The sequence below is a fragment of the Pavona decussata genome, unplaced genomic scaffold (assembly GCF_977016875.1).
Source record: "Pavona decussata unplaced genomic scaffold, jaPavDecu1.1 SCAFFOLD_286, whole genome shotgun sequence".
Classification (NCBI taxonomy): domain Eukaryota; kingdom Metazoa; phylum Cnidaria; class Anthozoa; order Scleractinia; family Agariciidae; genus Pavona; species Pavona decussata.
The window spans coordinates 1021061-1045000 of record NW_028145687.1 but is presented as its reverse complement, the minus strand read 5'-3'; the positions used below and the strand labels follow the sequence as shown (position 1 = coordinate 1045000).

Here is a 23940-nt window from a genome sequence, read left to right as displayed (position 1 = left end):
CTGGAGACTGAGGTAAAAAAAATCTGGAGATTGATTGACTGGCAGACAAAACCAAGTAAACACAGGTGCTAATCAAAAGAAAGTGTAATTTTCACCATTTTGAAAATGTGAGTGACCAAAATGCAAGATACTGGTGATGAAAACCTAATTTGGCACATGTCTTCTATATATGGTCATGGACTGTGTTTCCAGCAAACAGACGGATGAACTTAGGGTTGTTTACTAACTACAGGATTGATTTGCACAGAATTGGCGCAAGAAAGTCACCTAAGCAAGCCAAAAATGAAATTATAGAAGGAAATTGTAACCTTTCAGCTTGCGACTCTGTTTATCGTGAGATTTTTGTGTCTCGTTTTGAGACCATGAGACTGAACTGAACACCGTGACTGTTACGGCAAAATCATGAGACTTCAGAGATCTGTGTTTTAAAACTTACCATACGCATGTTGATCCACCTAGAATGGTCATACTTAAAAGACCCTCCAAGATCTGATATTAGTTGGTCAAGGTCGATAAACTTAGAAAGACCATCTAAGGACGTAAGGGCCGTCTGCAAAAAGAAGAAGAAAATAAATGAAGAGTAGTACAAACAAAATGTACAAAAAACTGGATCATTGTATGATGCAATTCCAGGGATTTCATCGGCTTAGCGGCCATGGTATATGAGCCATTATACCATGTCTGAGCAATGGCGACCATCAAATTGTCTTCTGGCTGTTCTTGCATAGTGAAATCAGCAAGATCTAGCAATATTTCTTGGTTGTCTTCAATAAAACAATAATCCCACTTGTGTCTTGTGGTTATCTGTGATCTCATATTCAATCTGCGCTCGTGGAATAATAACATATTGTTAAGTATTAACCTACATGAACTTCCCATTAGGAGGATGGAAGCTTCTGCTTGAACATAAATTTTCGATCCTGAAAACGAAACCTTTTTGTTTCATTTAGCTGTAGAGTGTTGGACTGATTCAGAAAGGATTTTAGAAAAATTTAAAAATTAATGCCATGAACACCATCATCCTCATCATCCTAATCATCATCACTTCTTGTACTGGCACTGGTAACACTATCCAGTGGATAAAAAATTAATGGCTATCCAGCGGATAAAATGTCCTCCAACCAATACATTTTATCCATTGGATAGCGACTTATCCGCTGGATAAAGTTATCTGTTCTTTGAACAACTGATGCTTGGTTAAAAGTAAGTTGACAGTCTCTACTCAATCCTCCCAATAATTTAGCATTAAGGATCGAGTCAAAAATCGAGACTCAATTCACTTAAAAGTTGACTCGATCCTCCATACTCGATTCTCGCGAGAATCACTGAACAAAACATTCCTGATTATTCATACAGGAATCTAGCAATGCAATGAAAGAAATTTACAAATTACAGACTACCTTAAGTGCAACAAACTTACAAACAAACTTAAATGAATATATACTTTAACAAGTCGAGCAATTTAAAGAGCATGTCACAGCTTAAAACAATCAATGTCTGAAGTGCCTTGCAAAGCACTTGATGACAGACAAGTTAAAGTACACTCTCAAATAATTATCTGAAGTGGCTAACAAACACAATTTTAACAAAATTTTAAACAAAGGGAAAACATGTAAGTTGCATTTTAGTGATACGAAAAAACAGAAATTATTTACCTACAGCGACAGATGACTGATACATGCACACCGGGCACATGAAATTGAATTTGATTTTACAAATGGATAAGATGGAGTGTGACACAGCCACATAAATCAACCACATGCTAATAATACTGTATAATACAGGAACTACTGTGTCGGTTATATGAAAGAAACATGATACATGAGCAATATTTACAAGATAAATTAAGACAAACAAATTAATTTTCTGCTACAAGGCACATTCATGAACACAATCCAGTCAACTTGAGGTGGAAAAAAATCCACCAATTAAGAATCTGATTAAATCATAAATCTTTTACAAAGTAAAAATACATTATACAATTTCTAAAAGCACTACATACGCAGTGTTAGTAAATAAATTATGTAAATAAAACAACTTGTCTGTTGGTTTCTTATGCAAATATAAGCACTTTGGTCAGTCCAATATTAATAGCAACAGTTAAATGTTGTAGCTAGATTCTCAATCTTTGGGCAATAAAGGTTAAATATTGTGTTGTTGTAAGCATTTTTTTTTTGTGAATGCATCCTAATAATGACCTCCCAAGTCAAAATCCTGAAATGTGATCATTTGATCAAACAAAAAAAAACCTTTTTTCCTATGGTGCTGTTTGTTACAATATGGCACAAGGTGGTTCTAAGTGTTGAGTCAACAGTGAAATCCTAAAGTGTGACCATTCAAATGAACGCTATTAAGCCATATGGTGCTGACTATTAAAAATTTAGAAAATCATTCAAGACAAATTTTTTTTCACCCCTCTTAAGAAATAATGGTTTGAGGGAAAGGACAGCCCAAAACAAGAGAAAAAGCAATAGATAAATGGAGTTTCAACAGAATGATAAGCCAGAAAGAAGTACTCTAAGCAAGGTCTTAAACCACAACAGAGAAACTACAACAAGAACGCTAGATGCATATCATTAAAAATAAGGTTTTTAAAACAAAACAAAAATAACTGACCTAGAAGCTCTCCCCAGTATACGAACAAAAACGTACTCACGAAGAAAATGACTTGAGCAAGATAAGGTATGTGCCATACTAATCCTGGATAAATAGAGCGTTTCTAATCCATCTCAACTTCAGTCTGTTCATTTCATGTATTGTCAGTGCTTTATCACCTGCTTACAGTGCTGAGTTCTATTTTAAAATTATGCACATAAGTCAAAAGAAAATGGAAGAAGCTCTCCATTAATCAATTATTTTTCCGTAAACAGCTTGCAGGAACCCTGACGAACAATCGCTTTTTTAATGTCTCAAATCAAACAAGTCATAACACACTGGCACACATGCTGTGTTATTCTACAAAACGATAAAAATCACCGGCTTATTTTTCATTAAAAAAATTAGCCGTCAATGTTGTAATATGTTCCGCGAGTTTGCTCGATTACTTCCAATTTCATGTTTACAACGGTTGCCTCAAGGTACGTACGTATACTTTGTAATTCTAGACAAAAGATAAAGAAACAGAATACACGTATGTGTGCTCACAAAAGTATCATGTGAAAAACACAAGGAAAGACAGGTGTTTAAAAATAGAATTTCCATCATATACCCCAGCGAGAACGAAAATACAATTAGTGAACATATTTTCTAAAATTTCTACTTAGGATGAATAGAAAAAAATTCACAAAATTCTGCTCAATGACTTTCTGACTTTTCAATGTTCACTAAGGCAGATTTTATTCACATACATGTACTCAAAAATCAAAAGTCACCATATTTTGATTACACTTGAAAGGCAACAGGAAAAATCAATTAGAATAAATAAACTACAGAAAACTGTAAAATGAAGGGAAATTCACAAAAATGATTGTACTACAATCAGTTACCTGTCATTGGAATTATTTTAAACCTCTTCAAGAACTGCCCCTGGCCAATTGCACAGGAAAAAAATATTTTAGCTATTTTAGCTATTGTTAATAAAAAAAATTATTTCACACAATAACCTATACTTTATCATAACCAAGAAAATTTCAATTTCTAAATTCTCCATATAAACCCCCAAAACAAAGTGAGAATTCAATTGTACAGGAAAAACTTTAGCTTTTGTTAATTAAAAATAATTATTTATTTCACACAATAACCTATACCTCATGAAACGCCGCGTCAGACTAGCCACAAACATTTCACAAGTGACATTTTTTCAATTCTTTATTGTATAAAAACAATTTAATTTCTAAATTCTCCATATAATTCCCCCAAAACAAAGTGAGAATTCAACTGTACAGGAAAAACTTAATAAGTTATATTTTCGTAATTAAAAATAATTTATTCCACAAGATAACCTACACTTATCACAGACGAAAAAAATTTAATTTTTAAAATTCCCAAAACACAACGTGAGAATTCAGATTCCAATCAGTCATTGTACTTGTAGACATGCAATATATAAGAGTTACTAACTACAGATAAGATCTTAAGACATATGGCTTTCTTAACAAATAAAATAATTAAAATCACAACAAAAGAAACAATGAAGCTTTTCTATACATGAATCTAAGGAATATGACATGTGGCAAGATAGAAAGTAGCAATTTCCACCATGAATCATTTTCATTTGAAAGATGCATGAAAAGTAGGATCATAATTTACCTTCATGTGTAGAGACTGATTCAGAAATAAAATGAAAACTTTAGTGAAGCAACAATTCTTGTTTACACTTTCTAAGACACCAAGGTCCCTTAACTGCATTTCCAATGTTTTAAACCATAAGGTATTAACGTTATTAGTATATATGTTGTACGTTAACATGAATCCCAGGTTAAAATGATTTCAACCTAGGTTGATTTGTATTTTCCTTTGTTTTAGATGTAAATTACCCAACCTTAACAAAGAAAAATACAAATCAACCTAGGTTGAAAACATTTTAACCTGGATTCATTTTAACCTGCAACATATACATGTGTATAAGACTCAAAACTGCACCAAACAAATGTTCCATGCTGTACAGGATTAATGTACTTGAAATCACACTGAAACAAACAAACACAACTTATGATCTACAGAAAAATCTGTAACCAACAGCAACAAAGTGGGATAAAATCAAAAGGACAGAAACGTTATCTTAGCCATCAAAAATAAATTAAAAATCACAGACAATTTATTTGTTCCAGATAACTTTTTAAACCAATACTGAACACGGCCATCTTGGTTCTTCATCTACCTCTCGAATGCATTGAAGGACATTTAAGCGATTCATTTGTTTCAACTTAACCTCCCTTAGCAATAAATTAAAAAAAAATCTAAAAGTAAATAAAACAAACGTTTACCTTTAACCTCAAAAATTAAAATATCTTATCTTTTTTATTGCTCGGGAGAAATACATGTTAGGCATACATCCATATAACAGTCACTATCAAACTTCTCTGGTATTCTAGATTCTCTATAACTTTTTTGTTCACGGTTTGTCCAATAACTAACGGTATACACTAAGGTATCCACAGGCAAGGTACAAAGCCAGGTAGATACCTTTTACAGTCAAAATAATATCTTCTAATGATGTTAGGTTTTTAAGTAGGCTACGCATGTTCAAGTGCATTAAAGAAAATCCATGGTGTTTTTTCGTCTCAAAAAAAATTTCCAGACTGTTTGATCATAAAATAATTTGATTGGGTGTAATTGTTGTATAGACTCTTGTAGCTCACTTTCTCTTTCAGGGCTAGAAATAATATCTCCAAACAGATCTTTAGACTCAATAAGAGATTGAAGCGACTGGTGTACCCATCCTCCAGTAATCTTAAGGAACTCTTGGGAATCCAAAGTGAAAAATGGAAGTTCGGAGAGCACATCATGGTTTAATTCAGAGTAATTTAAAGCAATCAATAACAAGACTAAGAAAAGTGAAGATAAATAGTCAGAGTTAAGGGTAATTACTTGTTTGGCCATAATGTGCTCTACTTTGTGGACTTTTTGTCGGAAGTATCTAGCGATGGACGTGACTAAAATGTTCTGATTTAAGTTGCGGTGTGATACCTTGAAAACAGAAATATGGTTTGCAAAATTGTATATAAAGGATAAAGGTGATACAAAGTATTTGCATTCTCTCCAATGTAGAAAACAAACAAAAAAACTAAAACAAGAAAGATATTATATTCAGGCAAAACCTATGCCATCATCAGACTAAGTTTAAATACAAAGCAAGCAAATTTAAATATTGCAGAGGTGGTGAATCTGCAAATTGTATACCAGGTACAAATAAACACCTGTATGTCATTGTCATTAACATAATTGAAATTTTACTCTTTATGGCTTACTCATAATGCTGAATAAAACCAAAATTCACAATTAGTTCCAATTTTTATTTTGCCAAATAACCAACTGAAAACAAATGGTTTAAGAAATAAGCAGTGATGAAGATATTTTTTGGTATCTTATCCACAGACTGGAAAGGTAGAACCACTGCAAAGTATACTGAACAGCACCACAAAAAATTACTGCTCAGTACTAGCCTTCATTTGAATGCGGTCACACTTTAGGATTTCATCCACAGACTCAATAGTTACAATAAAACCTACATGTATTTTGCAAAGTATACAACAACAAAAATTACTGCCTTCTGTCATAAGTTAAACATTGTTTCATTAAATAACATTTGAGTATCCATTCTGCTTCAACAAAACTGAATCTTGAGCATATGATTTTTGTAAACATGCAATCACATAAAAAACTTTATAAACAGAATGCAGCAAAGCAATTAAATTATTTAGTGTTCCTAATAAAGATACAGGTTGTAGCCGAGAAATAACGCAAAACGTTTTAACAGGATCAAACAAACTTCAGTTTATGAATATCCTCCATTTGAAAGAGATAATAATTTCAAAATGTTATAGCAAATGAGGACAGATGAGGTAACATCTTGTAGTTCATTAAAACCAAGCCTGGGGGAAAATGCTTTTTTGCAAGCAATCAAGAAAATAAACTGACATGTACATCCTTAGGCTACTTACCAACATCATAAATAGAAATATCAAGGGCCATAACCCAACCCAGTGTGTAATAACTCCAAAAACCACATAGGTTTTGCCAAATTTAAGCAAGCCACAAAAACATAATTTTGCATCAAACAAAAAGGTTTCGTTTTCAAGATCGAAAATTTACGTTCAAGCACAAGCTTTCGATTCCCTCACCGAATCTTTGCCAAGTGGTGTAGGACATTAATTTTTAAACAAGACTGACAATATTCATGGTGTGAACAGCACAACAAAGCTATTACAAACAATAAACACAGTCAAATATTGACATTACAGGAAATACATGACTTGCTCGTGGTTTAAAAAGACACCAAGCAAACTTTAGCGTTAAATTAAATGAGAAATACCATAACTAAAAATAGGGAAGCAAAATAAGACAAAAATGACTGTTAATCCATTATTTTATACAGATGATAATATAAGGAGGAAAGGTTACTGGCTAAAATGATAAATTAAAATACATTCTGGGATTCATGCATGACTGACTTACCTGTACTACTGTTTTAAATTAACTGTTTCTGGGTAAAGATCACACTATTTAACGGAAGCTTTCTAACAACTGTTTCAATTTCTTTTAACAAAAATAAATTTTACCTTTAAGATGATCTCATTTCAACAGTCATTTTGTCCAAGACACGAGACAAAAATATTATTTTTCTAGATGACAGAGTAAATCAACTCCAAATAGTATGGATTCAAAACAATTTGTGGCGGAGGTATGATTCATACATCACTTAATTAAAATCGCATCTGCATACAGCTCCAAGCAGTGTGTGGTTTGATTTCTAATTGTTTTTCAGTTCATTGAAGGCAGGATATGACTACTAATCACAAAGCTCTCAAGCATAGCCAATCAAATGATCCATAAAGAACAAGCTTGACATGTGTTTTGAGATCACATCTCTTACAAAAAAAATTATTTATATGCTGTAGGCAATTGACATGAAGCTTTACCTACTTGTGGTATGAAAATAAAGCAACTACTTTACAACCATTTTAAAAACAGATGTTTCACGAAGTAACAAAGACTTCAGACTGCACATCAATATGCAATTAACTGAAAAATGTAAGTAAAGATTCATGACTATTATTCTGTCTAACATCTTCAGTTAACTCTCATAATGTTAAAACATTTTATTTTAGTAAAGACAAAAAACAGCTAGATTAAAAATGGTGATGATATGACTTTTTTTTTCTTTACAGAGAACAATGAGAATTGCAATAATTATTAAAATATGGATAATATATTTCTTGATAACCTGAAATAACAAACTCAGTTTCAGCAACGATTTTCTAGGATTGATATTAAGACTGCAGATGCGAATCAAGGCAATTTCACAAAAAAAAAACATGACTTCACATTTTACATGTAATCTTTGAGAAAATTACTTGTCGTTCCATTTTCTTTGGCTTTTTTTTTTTTTTTTGCTTATTTTTATAGTCAACTGTATTTTTAACACTTTTTAGTTGTACAAAATAAAAAGCAGGCTTTGTAATAATTCAAATAAGCAGACCTTAAGAATGTGTTACTATTATTACATGCATATTGCTCTGCTTATTTGAATGCCACAAAATTGAAAAAGTACATTCAAATAATTTTCAAATGTATTGAATATTATAAATGTATAGGCAGGTAATGTCTGTTGTGAAATAAATCAGTAGGAGAAAAGATCACTATCAAAATTGATTTCTAGTCATTAAGAGAACAGGACAAAATGTCAAAGATTGACCTTTCAAAAGATACAAGAAATAAAGTATCCAATATATAGCCCTGTATGGTTTAAACAAAGACAAACATTTCACTCTCAAAGATATTTCAATTAATAAACCTCTCCAATATGATGTGCTTGAATTGTTTACATACTACTTGCATAAAGTGTACATTGTAAGTCTGCACAGCCTGTACAGTACTTTCAATTACTGAATGAACACTGTAAACATGGATATAATTATTGATAAATCAGTGAAAAAAGTAACAAAGTTGTAATTAACCATTCCAAAACAACACATTCAATAAATACTGTGATACTGCTAACATAAAAATCTAATACATGTAGGCAGAGAAAAACATTTAAACAACAGCTCTTTACTAACCTTTATCATAAGTAATAGAAAACTCTAAATCTTATGCTCTCCAAACACAAAGAACGTATTTTCTCCCATAACCCTTGCTTCAGTTGAGATGTAACAGGGTGAAGTTGAAGTCCAGGAATTTTTGTTTACTTTATCCGAAAAGGATTAAAGAGCCGGCGATGCTTATAAAGGAATCAAGAAACTTTTGAGCATCTTACACAGAACATGATAGCTTCCAGCTTTCCAAATGGGAAGATGTTACCACAAAAATTTGGAAAATGTCATGCAATGCAGTGACAGTGGAAATGAAGTTATCTAAGAATTACCACAAAACTTCAAGAACTGAAACCTGATGCACTATACTGACAAACTAGAAACACAGCACTGTAAAAAAAACCTTAATGAGTTGTTTTGAAAAAAAAGTCTTAAAGAAGCACGTTATGTGACAGACTTTTCTTAATCCCAGACGGTTTAAAGTCATAAGTGTAAGGACAATAGGCCAATCATTGATCCTATAATAAAGGTATCAGATGTCGGTTACACAATGTATAGAGCATTGTTGTGATCAATAGCCAAGACACGCAATGAAAAGGCCTTTTGAAACTCAATTGCCAAGGTGAGGGGTGAAATCAGACATTTCACCAGCTTGTATCCATCAAGAACTTTTCTTGTACTACAGATGTAGAAGTCAACTTAAACAGTTTACTGACAACTTAACACAGCCAACACAGCAAGACACAACTCAGGGACAAGGTAAAAAGCTATCAAAAAAGGTGTTGATTTAGCAGATAGGTGGGCATCAAAAATAACTAAAAATACCTTACAGCAGAAAAGAAAATAAGATTAACTAGAGGAAAACACATTACGACACAAATTTAAGATGATAAAGCTGAGAAATACTGCAGATAAAACAGAGCTGAGCTTAGCACTTCATATTTCAGTTGCGGCAAGTCTATGCAGGTTTCTCTTGTCCTGAATGTTTTTAAAAATTGAGAAAAAATATTGCTCTTGCTGATGATTTACGGTTTATACATATTAACTATATATCGTAATAGCAAATCAAGCATCACAAACACATACATGACCTTTTTAACAGTAGGCACTGTGCTCAGTATAGACTAAAATTTATTTTCCAAATGTTTTTTTGGATCAGTTATTTGTTCAAAAACTTCAGTAGAAAAATTAAAACTAATGCTGGCCGACGTTTCAATGATACGACCATAATTATCACAGCAAAGTGAATGTTTCTTCATGGTTGCAATATCAATGGGTGAAAACAATATAATAGCACATAATTTTTTTTGTGTGTGTGCTTATGTAAATAAAATAAGTAGCGTTGGTTTAAGGTCTTGGATGATCAACATTTCATAAATTACATTGAATTTAGAATTTTATTAATAATTCATGAATTTAGCATTTGTAGTAAAATTTCTAAACCATTGTAATCATCTATTGAGAGCCTTACAAATAAGGGCCTGCAACAAAGAACACCAAGCTAAGGATTATAACTTTTTCAAAGGTTCTTTACCTCAAAGAGTAACTTGGAACTTCCAAATGATGTTCTTCGACTCTCCCAAAATCCGTCTGGTTTCAGCAGGTAAATTGTGTGAACTTTAGCTAGGAAACACTCCTGAAAAGGGGAAAAAGCAGAAACAACCATTAATACCATATGAAAACCATAATATACAGCTGTAAATGTTCATCTGAGTGGGGCTGGAAGATGACTGGAGCCAAGCTCAACGGTGGGGCAACTCTCATTTACAATAATTAATGTACCTTTTACTTTTAGTTCTTAAAATTTGTGGTTTGCTACCACTTAGGATTTTGTAGTTTAAAATTACCACTGTTAGGGGCTATCTTGACCCTTCAAGGAAATTGGCAAGAAAAAGAACTCAGATTCTGTTTTTCCAAGTATGCCTGTGTCACTGACTGAAAATAATTATACATCTATCATTTATTCACCAGGGCCTAGTTGTTCAAAGAGTGGATAACTTTATCCAGCGGATAGGGCCGGATGCTATCCAGCGGAGCAAATGTACTCCAACTAACGCCTTTGGCAAGTTTTCCACACAATCCCACACTTAAATTTGACATACGCTTCTACTCTATCCACAAATTATAAGGCTATCAGGAAAATCTTGCACACATTTCATCTGCGGGATACCGACCTATCCAGTGGATAAAGTTATCCGCTCTTTGAACAACTGGGGCCAGACTTAAAACATAACGTCACATTTCTTTCACATATTCCACGTATCAACATTTCAATCCTAGCAGTATGCAGTATGCAGGATGTTTGTCACATGAACCTAATTTATAAGTTTAGTGGCCTAGCTCCTGTGAGTCCCCTGTACATAGCTCAGTGGTAGCAGAGTATCCCAACCAGTAACCGGAAGGTCTTAGGTTTGACTCCTGTTAGAAGAACCCAAATTTTCTTTTTCTGAGCATGCCTGTGCCATTAACTGAAAACTACCTCTATCAGAAACATACTTTATCATAACTGGTAGCTCTCAAAGGTGTAAAATGAACTCTAGAAAGTCATGCACACAAAAGTATAAGTATGACTTAATTTAAAGGTGATGTTTTAAATTTTCAGACAGGCCCCCTGTTACCTTTCTAGGTGACAACACCCCCCTCCCCTTCTTACCTCTCTCCCCACCCCCTCACCTTCTCCCCTAAGGAAAATTGGTATCAGTATCACGTGCCTATTGACAATTTGGACAAGAATACAGTGTACTGGAACTTCAATTTATATTGAGGACTCATAAAATGAGTTACATGTATGGGAGGATCTGTTTTTACTGTTATATGAAGAGTGCGTTTAGGTCCTTTTTTTACTGTTTTAGAAGCAGCCTGATTTGTGTATTGACCTTAAAAAAACTCAAATATCTCAAATATGCAAACTGAAATTGCTTCAGCTATTAATGCTAATTATGTAAAGCAAGGAAACAGTAGGAAATCTTCAATAATAAAGTAATTTAAGTGCTAAAGGCTAAAAGCTAACTTAAAAAGATACGTTTTAGAACAAGATTTAAAAGTTAAAATAGTGAACACCAATGCAAATCCATAACTGCAGATTGCTAATTACATTAAAAATATGTGAATGGTCAGTATTTTGTAAAAATTAGTACTACAGTTTTTGAAGATATCTTTTTCCTAGATTGAACAGTCAGAAGACACTATAAATATAACGTACATTTAAATATAACGTACATTGTATTATTGGTACATGTAGTAATCTGATTGACAATCAATTAAAAATCAAACATTAAAAAAATATTAATACTACTTTATTTTATTTTGCTTGGTTTAGAGTACAAAATTGAAACTCAGATTCTTTTATTAAACATCCATCCACGGATACAATAGAATAAAATAATAGCTATTGGTGGTAATTTGATCCCAGCAGTTTTTGCAAATAAATTAATCAATCAGGCAATCAGTCACTCATTTAATCAATCATTAAATCATAATAAATATTCTTCATCAAACCTGAACATTTTAAGGAAAAACAGTGATAAAAACATTGGCACATAAGAACAGGCAAACCGCCATTATGCAGCCCTCTGTTAAGCGGTCACCCTTGATTAAGCGGCTACTTATAAAGTTTCTGGAATACGCTTCCCATTTGACCTCCATTGAGTGGTCACCTCTATGAAGCTGACGCAACTTCCAAATTAGCTAATTTTGCATTTCACCTCCATTAAATGGGCGTCCATTTTGAACGGATGATAAATGATAGAAGCAATTCTCCACTTTTTTCAAACGGCTCATAAAACATACATAAAGTCAACAAACGAATGCTTTAGTATGTAGGGCATATAAGCCTCCATGGGTCCAGTGCGGTTGGCATCCGCAGCCTGCGTTATGACCCTTTTCAAATGACCGCTTGCATTGCAGCCAAACCCAAGAAAAACTCTCTCCAATCCTTCAGGTAGATACTCACAACAAACTTCAAGACCAAAGTAACATGTTTCCCAATAATTTGATTTGGACTCCATAGGCCTCTTAACAAGTGACAGTCTTTAGAAAGGTTTTTCCTATTATTATTTTGTGTTGCTGCTGTTGCTGACAATAAAATGCATAACATCTGATCCATGCAATTTTTTGAATTCTAGTTTGACTTTTGTCATAATTATTACGTGTTAAATTTTAGAACACCTCTATTACACAGTCATCTGGCTCTTTCACGAAGGTGACTGCCTAATAGAGGTTTGACTGTACTTTCTTTATGCATTTTTAAGCACTCCTCTCTTGTCACATGCACACATAAATGCGCTGGATGCAAAGTGCCAAAAACCACTGGCAGTAATAATTTATTATTGTATCCAGTAGCCTGTGTACAGGCATGTCCTACTTCCATTGCCTCACGCGGAAAAACAGATGTCTCCAAACGCTATTTAATTGTACTGTATCCTGCTGTTTCTCTGAAATGTGGGGACCACACGCTAATTAGTTGCTTGGTAGTAGGCATTGATAGAAACAACCCAATTGGCTGCCATCAAGAAATACTTGAGATAATTAATGCAGCATAAATTAAGTGGGGTTTCTGTTGACAGATCAAACTGTGATTGTGTGATCTGTTTTTCGCCTCCCTGAAGCATAACACAGATATCTTGTTTAAGGTCACAGAGAAGTCAAAGTTTACAACATTTAAAATCTACTTAATACATGAACTTATTACTATTATTTATAATAACCAACATTTTCAAAAAAAAAACATACAGTCACTAAATTTTAAAACTTGTCCCGAAAATCAAAACCTAATTGCAGCTTTCTGAGCAGAGAAGGGGCACAGTAAATTGAAACCTCAAGCAGTCCTGAAATGCCCCTAGACATAACTTTCTTAAGCTCTTAAGCTCCTTCAGTTGAAACTTGAGTATATGAAAATATTAATCAGCTCATCTTCCTCTTGTAGCAGAACACACATATATGAATGCCATTCAAGATTTTCTCCATATCAAGGTTGCATTTCAAGAGATGTGAAGTCCCATGTATTTGCTGTTCCATGTTAAAGTGAACCTCTACTCACAGCAACAACAACCAACAATCTCTTTTGCCACAGTTGCAAAAGTCTTTAAGTAACTTTACACAATGCACTTAGTTTACGCTACTCTTGGAAGAAATTGGCCTTAAAAGGCAGGAAATGCCTTGTAATTTCAAAGTTCTTTAGCAAGCTTGGAATTAATATTTCCGTGTCAGATGTACATACATATACACCTGTATGTGGGTTAAATTAAATTTTGCTGTCGTTTCTTGTTCTTTGCTCCAACGGTTTTCCTTTGAGTTCTTCCTCCCTCCAGAAAAGCCGACAGTTCAAAATTCCAATATGACCTGGAACACACGGAAACCCTTGAACGAATTCCTTGCTCTCTTGTGTTGAGCAGTGGGTAAACAATTTGCATTTTACTTATTTTCACTGTGATTTTGGATTACATGGCATCATGTGGTCATACAATTGTTGAAAAGAAAAGAACTTCACTTTCTGACAACAGCAGTAACCATGTGACAAAGGAACAATTTTAAAGCAGATTTTTTTCACGAAAGGATGCTTTTGTTGAAGGTGGCAATTTTAAGGAAATGTCAATCCAAGTGGCACAGTGTGGGGCAGTCATTCACAACTGGCACTCAGATGACTTGCTACTCAGAGTTCAAAACTGCATAAAAGACAACACGCATGGAGCCTTCTCTGAGTTTATGATCAGTTACATGTATTTCCTTATAGAGCCAAAGTGTACTGCATAATGAAAGCTTACCTGCAAAGCTTTTAGCATAGGCTTGGCACCATGCCATGTGTTGCCTCGCATGTCCAGCACAAGGCTGAATCCCAAATCACGTTCATAGTCACTGAAATTAAGAAAACATTGCATCAATGTTGGTTCTAAATCTCAACTCTGTGGTTCCTAAAGTGTTACTACACATATACTGTAATCGATGAAAGCTACTGAAAACCTTCACATAGAATGGTACAAATAAACCGTACAAGTTGATTACGGGTGACCATTCAGATGAAAGCTAATGAGCAGTACTTTCCTGTGGTGCTGTTTATTATGCTGTACAAGGTGGTTCTAACTTTTGAGTCTCTGGATGAAATCCTAAAGTGTGACCATTCAAATGAAAGCTACTGAGCAATACTTTCCTGCGATGCCGTTTATTATGCTGTACAAGGTGGTACTAACATTTGAGTGCATGGATGAAATCTTGAAGTGTAACCATTCAAATGAAAGCTACTGAGCAGTACTTTCCTGTGGCGCTGTTTAGTATGTTTTACAAGGTGGTTCTTACTTTTGAGTCTCTGGATGAAATCCTAAAGTGTGACCATAGAAATGAAAGTGACTGAGCAGTACTTTCCTGTGATTCTGTTTATTATGCTTTACAAGGTGGTACTAACATTTGAGTGCATGGATGAAATCCTAAAGTGTGACCATTCAAATGAAAGCTACTGAACAGTACTTTCCTGCGGTGTTCTTGACTTCCTCATACATGACCATTTAAATAAAAGCTACTTATCAATACTTCAAGATTTAAACCTACGACCTCCCACTAAGCAGTGCAGAAAACCTGCAAACTGAGCCATTAGAATGTTGTGTTTTAAGTGGCAAGGAAACAAGTGAGGTTTTCTCACATCCCGCAAATATAAACACAAATGTGTCCCTGACAAGAATATACGGCGCCAGCTGGCTTTCCAATAAAACTCATTGTTCGATAATCTTTATTGATGTTAATCCTATGCCCCCTGCACCAGATTAAACTACAGGCAGGTACAGACCTACATCAAAATCTGACCCCTAGAATTAAGTACTTGCTAATTTAATACTCTTAAATTGTAGGCTTGACCAGCAGCTGTACCCAGAGAATGAGCTAGCACTCAAACCCCCAACTGCTAAAAAGCAACACCATCAAGTTGTCAGTGTTGTAGAACAAACGGCTGCATCTGGATTACAGAAACTGGAAGATAAAGCTTATTACACGGTCCAATCAAACACATGTACCAGGCTCCACTATCATGCAAAAGCGGGGCAAATTTGGAGAAAACAGAAAAACACTTCTTCTCCACTGCCTGCCTTGATTAGTTTTCGCTACTTGTGGTCCAGTCTAATTAGCTTAAAAATTGGTAACCATATAATAAAGATTGATTGATTGATCGATTGAAACAAGATTTAATTCAACATGGACCCTTTAAACACATTTCAGCACTTTGATTTAAAAGTTTTATAATTTAAGAGAACAGAAATGAAGAACTTCTAAAAGAGAAAACAGTTTTCCTACATATAAAGCACATTCAATTTTAAGTTTGATGGACAGTCTCTGTACTTTTGATACCTACTTTGGTCACATTCTTCTCATGTGTGCCTATACCTAAATGCCAAGTTATTGATAGTACATACCTTTAAAATTTCCCTATTTATTTTCTTCAGTTTTCACAGTCAAAAATATAATATGGACATCCACTTTCAAACAAAATTTATAATATGGAACATTCTGTGCTTCCCTTAAACTGTCCTATTCTATTTGAAAGATTCACAAGTCCTGAAGGTGATGGTCTGACTCATTGTAAAAATATTTAGGTTAACAAACCTTTTAAAAATCAGTCAACATATGACATCTACAGAACTGGTGGAATTTTAAAAATATCATACTCATTCCAATATCATTCCAGAACTACACATTCTTATTGTGGATTCAAAGAGGCTAAATTTCTGTCATGAAATATAGCTTTTTTGATTAACTCTAGAAACATAAGCTCTGTATTTTATACCATATATTTCTTAAACTTTGAGGAAATTTTGAAATTACATGATTCTGTCACTTTTACATCAAAACAGGATAGCCTCTACAATTTAAAAAGCATGTATGTAAAGAGTTCCGGGAAGGCAACATGACTAATCGTAAAAAAAATTCCACATTTTCAAACTTATTTTAAATCTGTCAACACAAGCTTCTTATTTGTCAGAATTAAGAAAACGAAAGAATTTGACAATTTACAAGAATAATTAGTATCTCAAGAATTTTTATTAGTCTTTGATGTGATCAACTTGTCTCCACGACAAGAGACATTCAATTTTGCACTTTTAAACACTGGCAACCATCCAGACCAAGAACATATTTAAAGCAGACAAAGGTGTCACACATACACGTATAGTTTAAGTGGAATAAGTCTCAAAGATCGTGATCAAATTAGCGAGATTTAGCAATTAAAATAAAAAAAATACTGCAAGAATTCTGACTGTACCTTAATTATATTGCTCTAAATGTACACCAGAACAATTTACGTACAGAACACTGTACAAATTTTCTGAAACCAAGAGCTGATGGTCGATACAGAACAACTAATATTGTAGAGCTTTATTGCGTTATTACTTGACCCTTGTCTTGATATTATGTTCAATACCATATGTAAGATCAATATTTTTACTTAAAGTTATTGATTGTTTTCAAAACAGTGCAAATTAAACAAGGCTTTGCTGTAGGTTTCAAATAAACTCCTGCAGTTTTCTTCCCAAACGTGGTGGTAAAAATCAGTATGGGGCATTTCACACTGCGAAGCTATCCCTACGACGTCCATGAAAATAGAACTGTAAAAAAATTCTTCAAAGATTTTGTCTGAAAGGCCACCACAGTGAGACACAACAGAATGTCTTGACTCCAAAAAAAATTGTTTCCTTGACAAAATTTTGATTTTCAGAAAATATCCATAAGATTACAGGTGTGTTTGAAATAATTTCTAAACATGCAAATTGAGTTACAAAGTTGTCAATGATATTTTGTTCACTTACAATCAGATATCCTGCGACATTTTATACCCTTCCAAATCCTCTTAAATGTACAAAACAAAATCAGTGGAAAAAATATGCATGCTCCAGCATTGTTGAAATTAAAAACACTTGTACTTCAAGCTAATTTCTTAGAACATCATTTATTTGATAGGCTGAAAAAATCTTACAGAATAAATAATTTATTTAGTGATTCTTGAATAAGCTGGAAATGTTCTTCTTTGTAAATGAGGTGTATTGGTAGTGAAAGTAATTTGATTAAATAAATTGCTTTTTGCGAGCTGATCCAATGATCGGCGCTAGCGGAAAAGTTCAGAGTGGAATAGAGCTCGAGATGATTGTAGCTCAGCCAACACATCAAGTGGACTCATGACAAACGTTTCAAATTTGAACTGACAGAGAAACTTCACGATTATAGGAACCGTGCTATAGTCCCAAAAGTTTTCAGACGTAAAATTAAACGCGACAGAACACAACAAAGTCGGGATTTAATGTGAAGACTAAAATCCAAATTGCGTGAATTAGTCGAACGAAAATCTCGTTAATTATTTAAGTGACAGAAATTTACAAAGGGAAAAATACGCACTAAAACCACTTGCAGACACATAACAAAACAGAAAGAGCGCAAAAAAAATTCAGTAATCGTATTTTGCACAGAGAGCCATTAAGTTGTAAACGCTCCTAAAACAACAAAGTCTGGCTAAATAAACAGCCATCAAAATAACCAAACACAATATGCTGATTTGGCTGTCATGCAACTGATAATTTTTGGACGTATCTTCAAGTCGAGGATACGTACGTAAACCGTGACTTGTTTTGATTTCGAAGAATTTCAACTCATAGTAAAAAATATCACTGGATATTGAGCTAAGCGAGAGAAAATATCAATATGACCTTGACTATGACTGAAAACTAACTAGTAAGTTAATGTAGAAACGACCTTTCATGACTCGAGGGAAAGTTGACAGCCTTCAAAAAAAAAAAATTGACAACGACGCGTCCCCGGTTCACTGTTTACGTTATAATTCAATAGGCTATTTGCATCAGTCAGCTCATAGAATGGCTGTAAAACAGGTTTGTACTATGAGTCACTGCCAAGGTGTTTCATTGAATTTTTTTTCTCATATCGTCGGGTATCAATCATTAAACTCAGCGTGTCTACGCAAGGCAGATGCTTCGTATCGACCTCGAGCTTTGTCCAACTGAGCGCGTGACAAACCTTTCTTGACCATTCGTTTCGAAATTCACTTTGACTTTAGGGATTAAACTAACTAGAGCACCCATTTAACTAGCCACTTTTCTTATCAGTCTTTCCCATCTCTCAACATTTTAATCGCTTCCTCGCCACTCTCCAAACTGCCATCTTTAGATCAAACGAGCGAGTTTTCGCTGCAATATCAACAACGACCAACGTCTCGTACTGTTCTGTCATTACGTTGACTGTTTTCGAAGGCTGAACGGCGAACCCGGCGAACAATGAACAAGACAAAAAGGCTGTAGAAAAGAAAAATTATCACTTTGCTAATCCAAATTCAACGCACCTCGGAATGCTTGCAAGATAGGTCAATAATCGTGTCAAAGAAGTACGATCTAGCTCTGCCGCTCTGGACTTCGCCGGAAATGTGATGATGGGACCTCCTCGACGATCTCTGCCTCCTAAAGGAGAGAAAATTTTGTGTACAGTAATTTATGACTTCACTTCTATGAACCGGGAATTTATGATAATATCGTTCTTTAACAAGGCAATGCTCTTAGCTACCGAATCAGGTAAGCGACTCTCAAATTAGATAAGAAAAAACCATTAAAACAGATTTGCGGTACCGGTGGCGACCTCAATTTATTAAAATATCACCATAGTTATGGTGGACGCTTTATTGCGCATTTATTTACTCTACAGACTTTGAAGCGAAAGTATATTGCATGGCTAATTCAAACATACCAAGGGAGAATCTATTAGAGAAGAGAATAGGGGTATCGCTTCAGTCATTTCCTGACTTAAAACCGTGGAAATTCGACAATGGTTGCAGTGAGCAGAACGAACGAAAAATCACATGCATGAGCTTACCGTACAGAATGGCAATTTTCTCGCGCAATAGATCGATAATGTCCTTAGCTCTCAATCCTTCCCATCTGCCGTCACCTTCAAATGCGAATCATTTAGTCAATAACATGGATAAAAACACGGAATGAATATCGTCTCTAAAGGTTGCGGGCCTTCAGAATTATCGCCGCATGAGACTCAAAACAAAACTTTTCGCGACCGGCGTTCGTGAAAACTCTCGAAAATATTTACCTGCGCTGTATATTGAGGACAAATCGCTGTCCGATGAGGCTGTTGACCACCGTTCGGAGCTGCTCATATTCCAGTTTATGACTGTTTCTTCATTCTGTTTGCCTTACGGTGACAGTTTTGACTTTGGGAAGCCATCTTCCCTCCCTTCTAACAGAATGGGTCGTGTGACGTCACGTGTGACATTTATGATAATTTATGCGAAAGTCACAACTTCTCAACCACTTTGCTGTCATCGCCCGGAAAAGCTTTAAAAACCTCAACTGGGATTTTATTTCCTTAACTAAATTTCTATTGCGGAATTTTTTATTTTTTCTAGCTAATTGTCTAATGCCACTAATTTTAGGTTTCGTTGGAAACGAAATTAGACTTTTCCATTCAGAAGCACCGCGTATCTCGTTCTATTATATGAAACGTAGTGCAACTTCCGGAACGAAATCCGTATTTACTCCTCTCACAAAAGGCCCTTGAAAATTTCCTCTCGCACACGAATTTCGCACATTCGGAAGTGTAAAAATTTTGTCTGCGCCTGTGGTTACAACTCGAAAACACTTAAAAAAGAAATGAAGCCGCCCTAATATCGAATAACTCCGACTGTCTAATTGGTACTTATCTGGCGAAATTTGGGGGTAATTTATTTTCCGACCCAAACACGAACTGTTTCGTGAACGTTTGTTAGCGTTTGGGGCATTTCGCGTGCCCCATCTATGTTGATGTAAATAAAAAGATAATGATCTCAATATAACGTCTGTCATATTGAATTGATTGGGCTAAAAATAACCTCGAGTGGGCAGAACAATCGAAAACCTACAATGTGATCCGACCCAGATAGGAAATCGGCATTGCTCAACCGGACCTGTTAGCTACCTGTCACCTACAGCAAGATAGAAAGAATACTATTTCAAAGCAGACGTGATTGGGAGCAAGAACATTTTTTCGCTGCGCAATGTCGTATGTCCAATATTTGAGCGTTCGTGACTCGAAGTTTGGCGACCGCAAGTGGATACGGTTTAAAAAGCACAGTGCGGAAAACTTACAATACAGAGGAATACAGGCTGTTTAGTTCTAAAACACTTTTACATGCTTCTTAAACATCTCAGAGGTTAGGTTTATTTTTGTTTGAACGGAGAATTAACCTTTTCAACAAGAAAACCACAATAAAAACAACTACCCAAATTCATTTGACAAAATACGGACAAAGGATCAATACTGCAAAAAACAAAATTGACTAAAGAGCTTTCATTTGAATCATCACACTTTAGTTTCTAATCCACAGACACAAATGAATAAGAAGTTTGGAAAGCCGGCATAATGGAGTTCGGTGTGATTGAAATAAAAAACACCGCATAATTATCCTGAAAGTGCCTTTTTATCTTTTAAAATATCAATCTTTGGATAAGCAGAAAAAAAAAAGAATTAATCCATGGTAATCACCCTCTCTCACTGTGTAAGTATTGTTTATTTTTCTTGGTGTGTATCAGCCTATAGTCTGCAGCCTTTGGAGTAAAGAGGCCGAAGTGGGCATGGGACAGTGAATACAGTCGGTATAAAACGGATGAGCATAAGATACGGGAAATTGAAAACCTGGTGTAAATTGATGAGTGATTCGGAGGGCCACAAAGTGAGGAAACGAGATATAGATAGTTTGTTTTGAAGGTTTTTGGTATGCAGCTGTGATCAATTCTTCCTCGCCACGCCCAAAACTCCCTCACGTGTACCGCACGAATTGGCACCATCGCACCACAATGAAATACAAAACTAATGGTATATTTGACCTCTCTCGCCACTCATAAACCTACGGGAGAATATCATTAATGTTTCTTTCAAGAACTGAACAACTGCCAACGTTCCTGTCTGTCGTTGTGTGCGGTTTTGTCAAAGTATCGGATCCAGTGGCTTAAGCTTGGCTGGCGCCAAAATTGAGCGGCTAACAAGTTTAGGTTTCTAGCACAAACAAGACGAAAAACACTCATACATAACTACATTACATAACTGCCATTTCAACTTATCAACAGTTTGAGAATTGTGTAATTAGGAATGGAGGAGTCGCGAAGAAGTTTAAAAATCCATCAGACAAAACTCGCACCGCGACAATTGGATTAGAATTCGCGCCAATAACACCCTCGTTGTGTTTTGGTTTAATTTTGCTTCACGCTGCGCTGTCTAATGAAAAAACAATATGCCTGAAAACGAATAGGGGACCTTTTCAATATCTCGTGCTATATTGGTTGCATATAATGTATACATGACAATTGCGTTGGTTGGGAGCGGAACAAACCTGATATCTACCCGCTGGAAGATATCTGGGATTGTTTCGTCCGGTTTCCTTGTCAGTATGGTATGAAGGAAACCACATTTTTGTAGAAACCCTTACGTCATCTGGGGAACTCCCTGTTACGTACCCCTCTTGTTCTGTTTCCTTAGTGCAAGGCGCAAAAACTAGTCTGAAGTCCCAACGGTCTCGTCCTCCTAACCCACGTGGGGTGCGTCCCTGTGGGTGAGGGGGGATCCGGGAGGAGACGGTTGATAATATAGCGCAAAATGCGGCGTGAGGTGAGATTGAAGTGAGAGGTGAAGCTCCACTCTTCAGTGGAGAAAACAAGGAAAGTGACATCCGTGCGCGGACTAGGGGAGGTGGGGAGAGGCTTTATTCGACTGCTGGAACTACCCTCCCACCTGACTATCTTCTTTTAGCGCGAAGGCTGGGGGTGCGTGTGTCTGCGTCGGAGCTTCCTATTTCTCTCCTAGCTTTTCAATGTCACACTCCGAGCAGGCTTCCAATAGTTTTTTTTTTTTTTTTTTTTTTTGCCAGAGGAAATTGGATTTTGCATTTTGATGCACTCATCCCCGATATTTTGCTAGAACTGAGCGCTACTCTCATAAGCGAAGGTGTTTACAAAGTGCAATAAAAGTACAATCACCAGAAATTGCAGCAATTTCGCTGCGATGCTGTAAAATGAGATAAGTTGTTACAAGGTTTGTAATGAACAAATACATAACAAGTTTGAAACATAGTTGTATTTTCTTCTTCACTGATTCTGAACCCAAATTCAAATTTAAACCTTTTTTAAAGACATGCAAACACAGTGAAAGAATATAATCCACGAAGGTGTGAAAATAGGGGTTAATATGTTGGCCGTTTAAAACGTGATTCAGCAAATTTGTCAGGTCCAACGATGTTTTACCTATTAATTTATCGCAAGACGTTTTTAATGCGCCGTAAAAACAATTTGGTCCTGTGTAGTTTTAAAGTCTGACAAAAAAGAAGTTTTGCTGAAGATTACAGTTTTCAAAGTAGAGGATTTAATTTTTGTCAGGTACTGCTGATACTCGAACTAAATTTCTTGAAATGAAGTTTTAGAATCACAAACTCTGCTGCGCCTTTCCAAATTTTTAAGTTCAACCGGCACTCAAATCAAATCAAATATCTTGTTATCCACTTCTTGTGGGGGGCTTTGCCAAAATGCTTTTGACTGAGTTATGAATGCCTCCTTTAGTGAATGTGAATTTGAGATAGTCACAGCCAGAGATTTGTTACGTTCCTAGCGGTCCTTTTGCGTCCCACAGAGTCAGAATTGGAGATAGAACTCCTTTTCCTCCAGAGCCAAACTTCTTGCCATGAAATCACGATGCTCTCTCCGATCGGGTCAAAAGGTGTTAAAATTGGTTCTCTCATAGATGACTGGTTCTACCGCTTGGGTTCCTTGGATGGTCATGAAACACTACCGACATTGTCTCCCATTAAAACCTATTGAACAGTAATTTCCCATGACAGAGACCCGGCGAAGTTTGCTCTTTGGTATCTAACATAATCAATGAAACGGAGTATTTTACTCCAATTTTCATTTTTCGTGGACAGAGTTAATTATAATGTGCGTTGGCGTTCGCGTACGTGAGAAAACGTTTCTTGTGGTGAGATCAACGGATTCACATTCCATTAATTCTTAAAACAGCGTTAAAAGCAATGACCCCCGTTTGTCAAGGTCGAGTGTCTCTTCATTGCTCACTGAGGCTTCACGTTCCCGATTTAGCCCATTCAGCGTAACATACAAAACGGTGAAAAATGTGCGTTTTACACCACAGGAATAATGTGTCCGTACTGGGTACGCACCACATATATTTGTTCGAAGAAACGATGCGCACCCCGTTTTTATTTCATGTACTGTTTTATTTTGTG

The 23940-nt window shown here is 35.4% G+C and overlaps 1 protein-coding gene across 11 annotated transcripts in view; it reads right to left on the bottom strand.

The window, feature by feature from the left end:
- The window catches only part of LOC146455082 (kalirin-like), a 139428-nt gene that overhangs the window by 100389 nt on the left and 15099 nt on the right, over positions 1–23940 (bottom strand). For 6 of the 11 annotated variants that reach the window (XM_085094649.1, XM_085094653.1, XM_085094652.1 and 3 more), the window contains exons 1-6: positions 19767–19926; positions 19539–19613; positions 19015–19129; positions 14456–14546; positions 10228–10329; positions 437–550 (exon numbers count right to left, since the gene is read on the bottom strand). In XM_085094649.1, coding sequence (XP_084950775.1) covers positions 437–550; positions 10228–10329; positions 14456–14546; positions 19015–19129; positions 19539–19613; positions 19767–19833 — 564 coding nt within the window. In that variant the 5' untranslated portion in view covers positions 19834–19926. Of the gene's footprint in view, positions 1–436; positions 551–10227; positions 10330–14455; positions 14547–19014; positions 19130–19538; positions 19614–19766; positions 19927–23940 lie in introns of those variants that run through there. The other 5 variants (XM_085094656.1, XM_085094654.1, XM_085094658.1 and 2 more) reach the window with 3 other exon arrangements.